This window comes from Vulpes vulpes, chromosome 15, assembly GCF_048418805.1.
Source record: "Vulpes vulpes isolate BD-2025 chromosome 15, VulVul3, whole genome shotgun sequence".
Lineage (NCBI taxonomy): Eukaryota > Metazoa > Chordata > Mammalia > Carnivora > Canidae > Vulpes > Vulpes vulpes.
The window spans coordinates 116,968,887-116,983,860 of NC_132794.1; the positions used below are offsets into that span (position 1 = coordinate 116,968,887).

Here is a 14,974-nt window from a genome sequence, read left to right on the forward strand (position 1 = left end):
CTTTTGCTATGCAGAATCCTTTAAGTTAGAGGTAGTCTCGCTTTTTTTTTATTTTTGCTTTTGTTGCTTGTGCTTTTGGTGTCATATCCAAAAGCTTGTTGACAAGACTAACATCAAGGAGATTTTTCTTTGTTTTCTTTGAGGGGTCTTTCAGTTTAAGTCTCATGCTTAAGCCTTTAATTTTTGTGAGTGTTATAAGATAGGAGTATGACCTTATCTTTTTCATTGAAGTATACTTGATATACAACATTAGAATAGCTCAGCTGTATGGCATAGTAATTCAACATTTATATATTATGAAATTTCATTTTCTTGCATGTGTTTATCCAATTTTACCAGGCCTATTTATTGAAGAGACAATTGTTTCCTCACTGAATATACTTGGCTCCCTTGTCAAATATCAGTTTACCATGTCTGCAGCAGTTCATTTCTAGGCTTTCTAGTCTGTTATATTGGTCTATGTGCCTATTTTTATGCCAGTACTGTACTGTTTTGATTACTGTAGCTTTGTGTTCTAGTTTGAAGTCAGGACACCTGATGTGTCTGGCTTTGTTCTTTTTTATTCTCAGGATTGCTTTGGCTATTCAGGGTCTTGTGTGGTTCCATAAATATTTTAGGATTTTTTTTTTATTTTGGTGAAAAATGCCACTGGAATTTTGATAGGGATGGCATTGATTCTATATATGGCTTTGGGTAGTATGGACATTTTAACAATATTAATTATTCTGATCCATGAACACAGACAAGTGGGTTTTTTTCCATTTGTTTGTGTCTTCTTCAATTTCTTCTGTCAAAGTCCTGTGGTTTCCATAGCACAGATCTTTCACTTCTCCGGTTAAATTTATTTCTAAGCATTTGATGGGTTTTGATGTTATTGTGAAAAGGATTGTTTTCTTTATTTCTTTTTTCAGATACTTTAATGAAATAGAAAACAGAAATTGTGACATACCAGAGCAATTGGCTTCCGTATGTCGATTTTGTATCCTACAACTTTTCTGAATTTATTGATTAGTTCCAACAGATTTTTGGCTCAGTCTTTAGGATTGTCTATATATAAAATCATTTCATCTGCAAATAAAGACAATTTTATCCCCTATTTCTGATCTGGATGCTTTTTATTTCTTTTCTTCTTTTGCTTTATTTCTTTTTTATTTCTCTTTCTTTCTTTCTTTCTGCCTGCCTGATTGTTCTAGCTAGAACTTCCAGTACTATGTTGAATAAGAATGGTGAGAGTGGGCACCTTTGTCTTGTTCCTGATCCTAGGGGAAAAGCTTTCAGCCTTTCACCATTGAGTATGATGTGAGTTAGGAGTTTGTCACATAGGCCTTTATTATGTTGAGGTATGTTCCTTCCATACACGGTTTGTTAAGGGTTTTTGTCATGAAAGGATGTTGTATTTTGTCAAATGCTTTTCCTTCATCTATTAAGAGGATGATATGATTTATACCTTTCAGTCTGTTGATGTGATACATCACATTTATTGACTTGTGGATCTTAAACCATCCTTGCATGGAGGGAATGAATCCCACTTGATCATGGTATACACTCCCTTTAATGTGTTGGATTCAATTTGCTAATAGTTTGTCAAGAATTTGTTTTTTAACATAGGCATTTTTAATGCTATACGTTTCTATCTAAACACTGCTTTAGCTATGTTTCACAAGAATTTTTAAAATCGACTTTCATTTGCATTCAATTCTAAATATTTTTAAATTTCCTTTGTCACTTCCACTCTCAGCAACATGTTACTTGGCAGTTTTAATTTCCAGATATTTGGAAATTCTCTGGACTATTTTTTCTGTTAGTGATTCCTAGATTAATTATATTGTGGCAAGAGAGCAAATTATATACATGTTATTAGTTAAATTCTGTTGACTTGTTTTCTGTCCAAGAATATGATTTATTTTGTTAAATCTTCCATATGCTCACAAGAAATACATATGCTATTGTTGTTAGGTAGAGTGTTCTATAAGTGTCAATTTAATCAAGCTGGTAGATAGTATTGTGTAAGTCCTCTCGATTTTTTACTGATATTTTGTTTTATTGCTCTGTGAAATCCTGAGAGATGAGTACCAGTGTCTCCAACTGCTATTGTGTCTATTTCTTTGTTCAATTCAATCTGTCCTTGTTTCATGCATATTGAAGTTCTCTCACTAGATATAGATACATTTAGAATTATTATGCCCTCTTGGTATGCTTCTAAGCATGTTTTGGTAGTTATGTTAAGTTCCTTTTTATCTCTCATAATATTTCATGCTCTGAATTCCAATCTACCTAGTATTAATACCAGCACTCTCACCTTCTTCTGATTTGTATGTCCATGCTGTATATTTTCTATATTCTTACTTTTATCTACTCTATATTTTTTTATCATTTTCTAAATGAGTTTCTTGTGGACATCATATATTTGAGGATGAATATCTGCCTTTTAATTTGTGAGCTTATACCTTTGTGCTTTACCATCCTGTAATTATCAATTTTTTATTTGTTCCATCTATACTTTGATCCTTGTCTTTCTTTTCCTGCCTGCTTTTGTGTTATTTGTTATGATTCTGATTTTATCTACACTATTGTTTTATTAGCTACAACTTTTTAAATAATTTTTAAGTGTTCACTCTATGCTTTATGATATGTATTTACTTTATCAGAATTTGCCTTCAAATAATATTATAACACTTAATATATGGTGTAATAGCCTTACAGTTCTATACTTCCATTTATTCTCTTCCAACCTTTGTGGTTGTTGACACACATTTTGATTTTACATATGTGATACACATACATTATTTCACTACTGCTTTTTCTTTATAGAGTTATCTTTTGGAGAAATTAAAAAGAAGGAAAAATATTTTTTACTTTACAGTATTTTATCTCTAGAACACTCTATTTCTTTTTGCACAGGTTAGTGTCTCCCTGTTATTATATGATTTCTGCTTGGTAAGCTTCTTTATAATTTCTTGGCCTACAGGCTTACTGATGATGAATTCTTTTCAGTTTTTGTTTGGAAAAAATATTTATTTCACCTTGTTTTTGAGAGTTGTTTTTGTTTGGTGTAAAGGGCCTGAATGAGAGATTTTTTACTTCAGTCTTTTAAAAATGTTATTTTGTGCCTTCTGGCTTATATAGGTTCTGACAATAAAACTCCTAGAATTTTAAGTTGTGTTTCTATCTATGTAATGTGTTTTTTTTTCTTTAGATGTCTTCAAGATTTGCTTGTAATCTTTGAATCAGAAGTTTGAATATGATTTATCTAGTTTTCAGTGTTGAAGTTTGTAGAGTCTCCTAGAGCCATGTTTTTTGATAAGTTTCATAAATTTTTTGATCACCTTTAGTCATTATATCTTCAAATATTTTTTCTGCCATGTTTTCTCTCCTTCTCCTCAAACTTCAATTATATGTATATTAAACCATTTGTTATAATGTCATAGCTCTGGGAAAGTTTGCCCTATTTTTTCATCTGTTTTCTCTTCATGTTACAATTTTAGCAATTTCTCATGACCTATCTTTAAGTTCACTCATTCTTTCCTTGGATGTATCACATCTACTCGTGAATCAAAGTAATTCTTCATTTCTCATACCATGCTTTTTTCCTAGTATTTTAGATTGATTGTTTCTTATATTTTCCATATCTTTAAGGAACTTCTCTACCTATTCATGCAGTGTGCCCTCTTTTTCCATTAATGAAGACCTCACTCATAGTAATTCACAGTCCCTGTCTGATAGCTCCAACATCTGTGTCATCTGAGGATCTGCTTCTGTTGCTTGCTTTATCTCTTGATATGGTTTATCATCTCTTGTTTTGTGTGTCTTGTAACTTTTTAATTGATTGCCACACATCATGAATAGAACATTAGAGACTGAGGTGAACAGGATTTACTCCTAGAAATGGGCACCCACTTTCTTCTGTGAAGCTGCTAGTGAATGAGGTGACTCAGTATATTTGGGTGTTGACCTGGATTTGGTTCTGTTGCTGCAGTAGCCTTCAATGCCCCAGAGGCTTCAAAATCCTTTAACAGTGCCTTTTGTTTAGGGTAAATTCTGGGGTATCTTACAGACTTTCTTGATATGTGTGCTTCCTCCTCTCAATTTTCAGCCATCCTCATATTCCTGCACCACAGAAAGGGGTCATTTTCCATGTCTTCCCAGAAACACTGGAAAATCACTGTTGCTCTCACTCATCTGTGCTAGGCTGGTTAGTGTGCAGCAGCCCTGGTCCAGTCTCAGACCCTGGTGACCTTGTTATCTCGGATTCAAGTATGAAAGTTTCCTAATGTTTCTGCTTCTTGTAACAAAGTTGAGGGGTTTTTAAAGAGTCTGTACTCATGTTTTTCACTTCTCTTCTCCCCGGTTATATCAACACATTTCAAGGCTATTTATTCAGATTATAATTATTATTGTAATTCCTTCTCCATCAAGAGCATTGCTTAGAATTTTTGACTCATTCTTATAACAAATTAACAAGTATTCTATATGACTGACATATTGATAATTACAGATATTTTGAAACCTAATATCATTCTCAGTTCTTGTTTAATTTCTCAGTTGGTGGAAGAAATTAAAGAGAGGCTATAAATTTTTATGACATAAACTTTTCCCAAATTTCCCGTAGTCTATAAAAAGGATTCTAAAGTGTCATGATTTTCTAAAGTGGTAGTGCTGTCATGATTTGGAAATTAGAGGAAATGTAAGATCAGGTCTGCTTTTAAAAATCTAACTGGTGATTGCTTGAGAAAAGAGGATCAGCACATTCCAAATTATCATATAAAATAAAGGTAAACACAAATGGCACAGCAAAAGAATAAAAATAGATTAAAACAAAGGAATTACAGTGAACATACTGATGGCTACCAGAGGGGAGGTGGATGAGGGGATGGGTTAACAGGTGATGGGGATGAAGGAGTGCACTTGTCCTTATGAGCACCAGGTGATGTTTGGAAGTGTTGAATCACTATATTGTACACCTGAAAATAGTGTAACACTGTATATTAACTAACTAAAATTAAAATAAAAACTTAAAAAAGAACAAAAACAAAAGAATTACAAAATATCATTTAAAACAAGATATAATAATATATAAGAAATACAAAAATAGGAAAGCAGATATAAATATGCTTAAGTACATCTTTAAAAGGCAAAGGCAGAGACCCTGCCTTTAAATAGTTAATCTGAGCTTAAAACAAAAGACCAAGCAAAGCTGACATGAAAGATAACACAGGGATGTGGAATAGCTGTAAAAGTGGAATAGAAGGAACACGAACTTTAGACAAAGTAGAATTTGAGGTGAAAACGTTGGTGTGACAAAGTTGATCTGTTGCTTATTTGAGAAATCTTGTCCTTGCTTATGCGTGTGTGTGACTTCCCTGTTGGACATACGTTTCTTCAATCACAAACTTTTGTCCTCACAATTGTCTAAAGCTTACCTCCTCAACTAATCACATCTGGTGCCGAGGAATGATGTGCTGTGTCCCCACCTGTGTTAAGCAGTGCCTCTCCCACTCGTATAACTTATCAGGAAATAGGAAGCAAGGTACAAGGCTCTACCACATTTAATGCTTCTGCTGTACTCTGTCTTCCATGGAGGTCAAATAAAAATAGATGCGTTGTTTGCTTTCTATTTTACATATCACCTCCTCTCATTGTTCTCATCTCTCCCTGTCCCAGATACCCATGCCTGAGACTTTCCCTGTGCTGTCTTCCCTCATTACATTCAGAATCAGCTCTTCTCCTTAATGATTTTAATTGCCAGTGTTCAAAAGTTCCCTTATATTATTTTCTCATTTCTTCAATCTATCTTTCCACGTGACTTTGCAACTTGGCCCCCTCCCTTTTGATCTTATCTTTTGCTGCTTTCCTACAAAACTCTTTTATTCCCTATTAAGGTAAACCAAAAGTTGATTTATCCAACATATTTACAAGCTCCTGTGCAAGAACCTGTTCCTAGGTTTCTTTCTCCTCCACATCTTTTGAGTAAATGAATCTTTTATGAAGCAGTGTATTTTCAGGCTCCGCACGTCATCCTCCATTGGTTATCCCTCTCACTCTCACTGGTCATCTTTGAATGAGGTGGGTTTGTTTTTTCATGGTTTTTTTTTTGTTTGTTTGTTTGTTTTGTTTTGTTTCCCCAACAAGATGTTGGTAGAATCAGGTTCTTAGATCTTAAGTGGAAGGGCAATGTTATCAGACAACTTTTAGACAAATCTCATGTTCCACCAAACTATTATTTCATGCATCTTAACTGGACAGAGGCTGAATTAATTATCTTCTCCTCTCATTGCTTGATACTCTGAATCTAAGTAATTTTATTTCTGAGCAGATAGAGGGACTCTGAAGTTCTCATTTTTACAAGTACAGTACAGAGACTCCTTAGTAAACATGATTTCCGCGCTGGCCCTGCCTCCTTTTCGGCTTGCTATTATCCTCGCGACTTAAGATGAAATGCAACTCCTTTCCCCCCCTGGGAAGAAGATGGGCTCCTAGCACCCTGTGGGAGAAGGGGGACTTTGGCAGAGGAGATAAAGCAAAGAGGCTGACCTAAGTGTGGATGAGCTCCTCAAGAAGAGAGAGCATCTATGCTGGTGGCACGCTGCCTCTCCTCTCCACCAGGCTTGCCTTGAATCAGTTTCCAAGGTCTGGGAATGAGTGAGTCCTGGCTTATTTCTCAATTCAACCCATTCATACTGTAATTAGGGATAATTCCTTAAAAAGCCACTAAATTATTCATTAAAGACTTAAGTTTCTAGTACAGCTGTAACTTTGCATATTTTTAAATGCTTGGATTTACTTTGCAATGAGAAAATGCTCTGTCTTCTCTGTGTCTGCTCTGCTTCACTTTCCTGAAGGAACCATGGATCCTGAGCCAAGGAATGATGGAAAATTCTACAAAGCTCAGTAAAGAGCCTGGGGCTTAGCCACAGCATGGTTCCAGTGGGGAAATGGGGCTCATATTGCAGAGCCAGGGCCACTCATTGCCCCATCCCTGACCCTCCTCACCTGCTTCTGAGGTGTGGCCACACATAACTACACCTAATGACCAGACACAACACTTCTCACATGTTTGTGTCTTGGGATGTTCTAACTCCTTTCATTTGGAATTCCATTCCCCTCTTCCTGCCCTGTTAAAGTTCCTCTAAGTCTTGGAGATGTGTTTCGGGTGGCATCACTCCCCCGCCCAGGTGAGGCCCTTCTTGATGATTCCCCTCCTAAGAATCTCCTTAAAGGTCTGCATAGAGCAGACAGGATCCATGTTGTGTGATTTTATCTGGTGACTTGCCTGTTCCCCACTGGAGCTTGACCTCCTTCATGGCGCCTTGCGTGGCCCTGGGCCCTGCACCATGCCTGCGGGCAGCGGAGGGGTGGGGGGTGTGCCCAAAGACAGCTGTCCAGCGAATGAAGGCAAGAATCTGATATTAAACATTAGCTTCCATGCTTAAAAGTGGCCAATGAGCTTTTTTCAGATCTACATATGATGGCAAATCATGACTATTATTGTCAACATAAGTGAGTCTAGTATAGATCAAAATAAAGTTAAGTCCCTTATAATATTTATTAGACTTCAGATGACAGATTCAGCTTTACAGGTGTGCTAATATTACATGAGACCCTGTTGCTGCAGTCAATTAACCAACAATATATCAGGGGTGGTGCGATACTAACATGAGTCTCAGAGGTCACCCACACCAGCATCTCTACCTGTTCTGGCCTCTAATTCAGTTCAACAAACAACATGCTTATTCAAACAAAACTGCTTTCTAGTGTATATTGGAGCTCATGGTGTATATTGACATTGCACTGTGTACGACACAACACTGCATACAAAACATTACTTCGAAAATGATTATTACACAAAATTGCTATCTATCCAAGAAAGGAAAATGAGCTTTGCTCACTAGATCTATTTAAAATGGTGATTTGACTCATTCTTCTGGTTCCTTTGGAGTTCTGATACTGTTTCTTTGATTAATTGAAAACAGATCAGTAAAATATATCTATGATATGAGGCCATTTACTTATGAATATAACAATTTATAACAAGACTGATCAACTTAGAATATCAACTAGATAACATATTTATACAGGATATATTAATATAAGATATGCAATATGTTTTACACTTAAAATGTATAACTAGATAATAAAAATTAAATATAATATTTAAATTTATTGATCTATAATAGGCTATAAAATTTGATAGCAATTTTAATAATTAATTTTTTGAGAAAGAGAGAGAAAAAGTGCACATGTGAGTGAGGTGGGGGGGGGAAGAGGGGCAGAGAGAGAGAGAGAATCTCAGGCAGGCTTCATGCCCAGCAGGGAGCCTGACACGGGGTTCAATCTCATGACCCTGAGCCAAAAACAAGAGTTGGATGCTCAAGCAACTGAGCCACCCAGGCACCCCTTAATAATCACTTTTAACAATATTATGAAAATTGACATGTAAAATGATTCAATGCATTTTTATTTTCTTGTTAACTATGGTGAATCTGCAATGACGCATCTTATTTTTTAGCTGATCCAGAGCTGACCTTGCCTCCCGCAGTTACTAGCTCCCCTCCCTGATTCTCTGTTAAATAGTTAGTTGGTAACATATACACAAAGCCCCTAAATATGTTCTTTGGACAGAGGATATCTAATACATGCTTTCCAGAATAGTAATTCCTAAAATTTTGAAATTTATCAAAAAAATCATAATTTTCACATTTCAAGAATTCCCATCTCAAAACACATATATTTAACTGTTACTAAATTACCTCTGGGGCGGGGGGAGACCCATTTCATCCCAAAAGATAAATAAAAGTGTGTTATATTCTTACGGATTATGAGTCCAAAAAAGTAAAAACCCCAGGGAACAATAAAAGCAGAGATTTGACAGATGATAGCCCAGGTCAGAATGATTATCCTATTATCAACCATGTTAATTAGAAATATTAATTTATTTCGTCCTTTAAAATAGATCAGTCAAAAGTCAGAGGTAGAATGAACATAAATACGCTTCGTATAAAGTATGAGATCAATAAACGATATCTGTACGACAGAAAAGCTGTAGCTTGCCATAAGCTTCTTCAACTAGATATTTAGCACATTCATAGTACAGGTTTCCTAGGAAGAGGAGTAGGAATCATGAAAAATGTCTCTGTGATGCTCAAGGATGGTATGCATGCCAGCTAAAGTCATGGAATCCTCATATAATACATGTGATCTGATCATCCTTTATGGTCCTTAAATTAAATAGGAAACAGGTTCACCTCAGTGTAAAATGTTTATAAATGTATGTACGATATGCATTCAGATTTAGTAACTCAGTAATGCACAATTACAAGCGCAGAAGACAAGTGTCAGTCAAGAATCATTAAAGCCTGTGAAAAACACAAATAGTTGTCCTTCCTGACTTCTTAGTAAACAAGATCTATAGCACATTAGAATACGTAGGGTAGGCAGGGAGAGAAGAAAATGAATGTATCTCCTAAACCAGCACTGCATTATCCACAGGAACATGTCCTTATTACTTAATTTTAGAGACACACATTGAGAAAAGCTTGGTAGGTAGGAAATTACAGGAAGATAATGTAATTCTGAAGCCATAAAATATTCCATAATGGAAGGCGTTGCTAGATAATCTTGGCATGGACAATGCTTGCTTTTATAAAATGATCTATGTTAAGGTGATTTTAAAAATCAATTTAAAAATTCATAAGATGATTTTATTCTCCTGTTGCTATATAGGTTTATTATACAATCTTTCATCCAGAGATTATTTCATGGGAGTCTGTTCCAGGACAAATGCTCTTTCAGGCCACTAGACTCCAAAGATAGAACAGAATCCATCTTCCTAACAGTGTATTTTTATAGGCCCTTCCCAATATCACCCCCAACACGCAGGCAAAATTCACAAACACCTTACACGTGCCCCTGTCCTGCAGACCAGGGGGCTTTGCAATGTGCACCTCACCCTACACAAGTAACATATGTAATGAATTGCCTGACCAATTAGTGCTCCTGTGAAAAGCTATCAGCAGGAGATTTGGTCCAATTCTAAAAATTGAGCACCAAAAAATAGGAGTCTGTCAAAACCCCCTCAGCCATACCTTCATCTTAAAAACAAGATGAATGAGTCTTGAACTCGTGGTCTAAAAACACAATGAATGAGCTTCTCAACCCTCAATTTCTTTATAGAAAGGAATCATGCTCATGAAAAAAAACATTATTAGTTGAAATAATCACTTTCGCTAAAGTGACAAATACAGTTTTCATACCCAAAACTAACTTACAACTAAAGCAGAAACAGAATACACGTATATACTTGGGGCACCAACCTGGTATTGGCTGAGGTGCTAACACCACGGTGGGAAGAGGCCGGGAGGCAGGAGCTGGTCTGGACAGAGACAGTGCGACTTGATTTGCCAACAAATGAGGCTTTTCGTGCCCATGGAACCACCTTGATTCCTCAGGATAGATCCACGAGGAGTCCAGAGCAAAGGAATTATTAAAGAAGATCTGTCCAAAAATAAAGCAAGCATAACATTTAAGACAAGACACATGATAAAAACTAAACACTGCTATAAAATATTTCTTTCCTTACATGGATCAAATATTGGAGATCCTCTAAGTAGGGAACTCTATAAAAGCATCATTCTAGAACCCCTAAAGACCCTTGGAGCTCTGACACCAATCACCTTCTAGATAAAGTCTCCCGGGCAGATCTTCAACCATTGACTTGGCTAATTCAGCCTAACAGTCAGCTTACAGATTCAACAATCACCCCAGTGAGGTAAATAGTGTGTTGTAGAACAAGTCACCATATTACTTGTCTTTAGCTTTCAAGTAAACCCAGTGTGGCCATTAAATCTGAATTCAAAAATTAAGATAAATCATCAGAAAGATGAACACTTAAAGTAATTAGAGCAAGAGAAACCACTCATAAAATTTATATTTCAATTATATAATGTTTAAGGCTAGACTTTGATCAATGGTTACAGATCTAAAAACTGAAAAAAAATTTTAAAGTAGATCCTGATTCGGAAGGAGAATTTGTGTATTGTCCCATGGAATCTAAATTTTTCAGTTAAAACAAAATGACCCCTCCCACACACACACACACACACCTCTGCTGGTGTTTTTTAACAGACTGATCTTATTCTGAAAAGCTTTATGTCTAGCCCTAGATATTACAACTGGAAAACACACAAGTGTTTTCTGCCGTTATGGAAATACCCAACAAATTAATAATTAAAGGTCAACTTATCTAGTGAAACTACTCGCATTTTACCTTACAATTAGGAATCCTTTTGTCTATCCAACTTTTCCCAATAGGAGGTGGAAGAGCAGATGGGCAGACATGTGGGAAGATGGGCACCAACTCCACAGTGGATGAGGGGGACAGTCCTATGGCTGGAGAATGGCCACCGCACAGCCACTGAAACCCAAGAAAAGATAAGGGAGTGCTCATTAGCCTACGCAGATCAACTACTTTGTACCACAAGATGTTGGGGTAGCGGCTTCCAAAGAAGAATTTTTAAATGTATGTATTCGATTAGGAGGGAAAATCCTCCTTTCAACAGTGAAGAAAAATCATAAATATTCACAAACCTTAAAAACGTATAAAAGTTTTCATATCTGAATCACCACAAAGCTTCAACAACATTGCATTCTTCCATACTGAGAAAGAATTTCTAAGCACAAAGCCATGAGAAAAATGGTAAGAAATGGGTTTCTCCCCTGAGATAATGAGAAACCACAGTGGAAAGATGAAATGCTGGGTATTCCTTTTATAATTCTTGAATTCCTCTCACAAGCTAGTAGGGAGGTATATCTTAGGATGACCCTTTCAATACAACATTTTGTATTAATTATACTTATTTAAGAACCAACGCATCTAATACTTTAAAAATAAAATTAGCTCGGGGGTTAGGATTCAAAGTTTCCCCAGGTTCACAAATGGAAATACATTGCAAGGCAAAGAAAATGTGAGTGAGCTTATCACACAGCCAAAGACCCCAATGCACAGAATAAAATAGCAAACATTGAAAGGGGGCAGACCACTTAGGAGACAGTCTCCCCAATTTGAATAACTGAGTCTTCATCAGTAGAGAACGAATAAGATCATTGTTCAATGGTACGGAACAGTTTGACATCTATTTGTTTTAGAATCATAAAAGCATCTTTGATCTTCCTGTTAATGTGAAAATATTCTTCTGCCTCCCAATATTGTCATTAAACAGAAAATACGTAGCCCCCAAATATTTAAGAGATAAGTTTTTTTTTATTTTTCTTTTTAAATTTACACACACACACACACACACACACACACACAAATGCAGTGTTCTATACAGAAAAAAAATATATATATTGTAGTTCCTTGACGTTATATACCTCTAGTGGTAGCTCTCTGAAATAACAACCCTTTCAAAACATGGAAAAAGCTACCAACGGTTTATTCAATAAAACCCAATATGAACTGCATCACACATCAAAATGTGATATCTGGTACCGCATACGCGATGTATCATTAAGTCTAAAGACCAATTTAGGAGGAGTTTAATAACATCTCTCAGAAAAGCTCACAAGACAATATCGGAATTAAATTAATTAAACGACGTATTCTAACGCACCGCTCATTTGAATATGCTAATGAGGACAGTCTTTGGAATAAAATCCGTGTTCTTCCCCGATTTAAATGCATCTGCATAGTTAGAGAGCAAACAATGGGTCTTGCCAAAACCAGCCTGCCTTGCTCCGTTGCACCATTAATCAAAGGTACAGTCACTTTCTCCTCCTCATTCCACGTTTTAAAACCCAAAACTCTTCTAGCGTGCAATACGGCATTTGCTAATTTGGTGGACTCGGGCTGACCTAGGCTGGGAGGGGGGGAAACAGCGGCAAGATTTCCCGATATTAAAGGCAGGATCTCCCTGCCGGCTTCCCTCGGTTTGAATCCTCTTGAAGCACGGTCCTGGGTCTATTTTCCAAAAAAAAAAAAAAAAAGCCCAGATCCGAATCCGAAATAGCTATTGATTCCCAGCTTTGCTTTTCAAGTCTGGCGGAGACTGTAAAAGTATTAACTTCGCTGCTGGTAAGTGGCAGCATCTCCGGGCGCCGCGGCCGCAGCTTCAGCACCGCGCTCTGGACAGCGCCCGGCCCCGCGCTCCCAGGGGCGGCCCCGCGCGCACCTGGCGCGCACCTGGCGGGCACCCGGCGGGCACCTGGCGGGCACCTGGCGGGCACCTGGCGCGGGAGCCGCCGGCGGCCGGGGCGGGACGTCGCTGCCCCAACTTTGTTGCCGATGCGCGGCTGCTGGCTCGGGGAGCCCAGGACCTCCGCGGGGAGGGGCGCGGGCGCAGAGCTGGGCGCCCCGGGGATGGCGAGGGCGGCGCCCGGGGGCGGGGGGGGTCGGGGCGCGTTACCTGCGCGTGCAGCACCGGGTGCGCGGCGGCGGCGGCGGGGTCTGGCGCGGAGGGCAGCGGCGGCAGCGGCAGCAGCGGCAGCAGGGGCTCGGCCGGGGCGCGCCATCCGGGCAGCCCGGGGAGCAGCGGGCCGGCGGGGGGCTGCGCCGCGGCGAGCAGCACGGGCGGGGGCGCGACCCCCGCGCCCAGGCGGAGCAGCCCGGCCGCGCCGGGGACCATCCAGAGCCAGGGCGGCGGCGGCGGGTCGGCGCTCATCGGCCAGAGCGGAGGCTGCCGCCGCCGGGGCTGCTGCTGCAGCTGCCGCCGCCGCCGCTGGAGCCTGGCGCCCCCCAGCATCCTGCATCCCCGCGCGCGGCGGGGGCGGGGGCGGCGGCGGCGGGGCGGGCGCCCGAGTGCGGGCCGGCGGCGGCGCGGGCTCCGGAGCCAACTCACTTGGACCCGCGGCGCGGCCGCTCGCTCCGCCCTGCCCCGCGCGGGAGCCCCTCCCCCTCCCGCCTCCGCCCCTCGGAGCGCGCCCGCCCCGCCCCCACCCCGCGGGGCTGGGAGCCTGCGGATCGCGCCCGACCCCGCGGACCGGAGCCGCCTGCAAGCGCGGCGGCGAGGGGGGCCACGGGGCGGCGCGGAGCCGGGCACGTCCCCGCCGGGCGGGGCTGGGGGCGCCCAGGGCCGCGCCGCAGCAGGGCCAAGGCCCGGGGCCCCCGGGTGCGGTGCCCCCCCCGACGCGACACCGGGCGGGCCTCCACCTGCCCCGCGCCTCCCCCGCCGCGCCTGCCCCCGCGCCTCCCTGGCGCCGTGGCCACAGCGGGCAGGTCGCCCCCGGGCCTTTGCACGGAACGGCCCGCGAGCTGGCAGGCACAGGCCCCCTGCACGCACCGCACGGGGCTTCTCCCGGGCCCCCCGAGCGGCCTGGCACTGGGGACCGACCCCTGCTCCTCCGAGGACCCCGGCTCAGCAGAGCACGGAGCGAGCAGGTACAGCGCCGGGCACACGCAGTCACCGCCAGGCGGCGCGGCCCGGCCGCTGGGGCCCAGCTCCCGCCGCAGCCCCGGGCCTGGGAGGCCGCAGCTCCACGTCCCTGGGTCCCTGGGATCCCGGCCCGCAGGCGCGGCTCTGAGCCCCAGCCCAGCCCTGGGCGATCCCAGTGCCAGCAGACCGCTGAGGTCCCGAAGCCGCAGAAGCCCCCGCGCCCCCGCGCCCCCGCGCCCCCGCGCCGCAGCCAGCAGAGCCCGAGCTCCTTTGCAGCCTTTAACGAAGGAGCTTCCAGCCCGCGAAAGCAGAAACGGGGGAGGAATTAGGGTGCGTGCGTTCAAGAGCATGCAGGAACGGCTCCCCCTGACCTGGAGGGACCGCCTGCACCACCCACCTGCACCCACAGTCGCAGCTGGGACTCCCCAGGCGCGCGCTCTCATCACCTCTGCACTGGTCTGCCGACCACCCCCCACCCCGCAGATAAGCCGGAGCACCCTGGATGCTTTCAATTTGCTTCTAGCCTTGTGCGCTCAACCTAATTTGCTTAATTTCCTCCTGGCCTGGCATGATTTCTTGTAGATCCGGGCATATGCTAATTTACATAGCTG

The 14,974-nt window shown here is 41.7% G+C and overlaps 1 protein-coding gene across 2 annotated transcripts in view; it reads right to left on the reverse strand.

The window, feature by feature from the left end:
* The window catches only part of TCERG1L (transcription elongation regulator 1 like), a 181,171-nt gene extending 167,402 nt beyond the window's left edge, over positions 1–13,769 (reverse strand). For both annotated transcript variants that reach the window (XM_072740432.1, XM_072740431.1), the window contains exons 1-3: positions 13,398–13,769; positions 11,264–11,410; positions 10,311–10,491 (exon numbers count right to left, since the gene is read on the reverse strand). In XM_072740432.1, the coding sequence (XP_072596533.1) occupies positions 10,311–10,491; positions 11,264–11,410; positions 13,398–13,733 (664 nt within the window). In that variant the 5' untranslated portion in view covers positions 13,734–13,769. The remainder of the gene's footprint in view (positions 1–10,310; positions 10,492–11,263; positions 11,411–13,397) is intronic.
* Between the last annotated feature and the right edge of the window lie 1,205 nt (positions 13,770–14,974).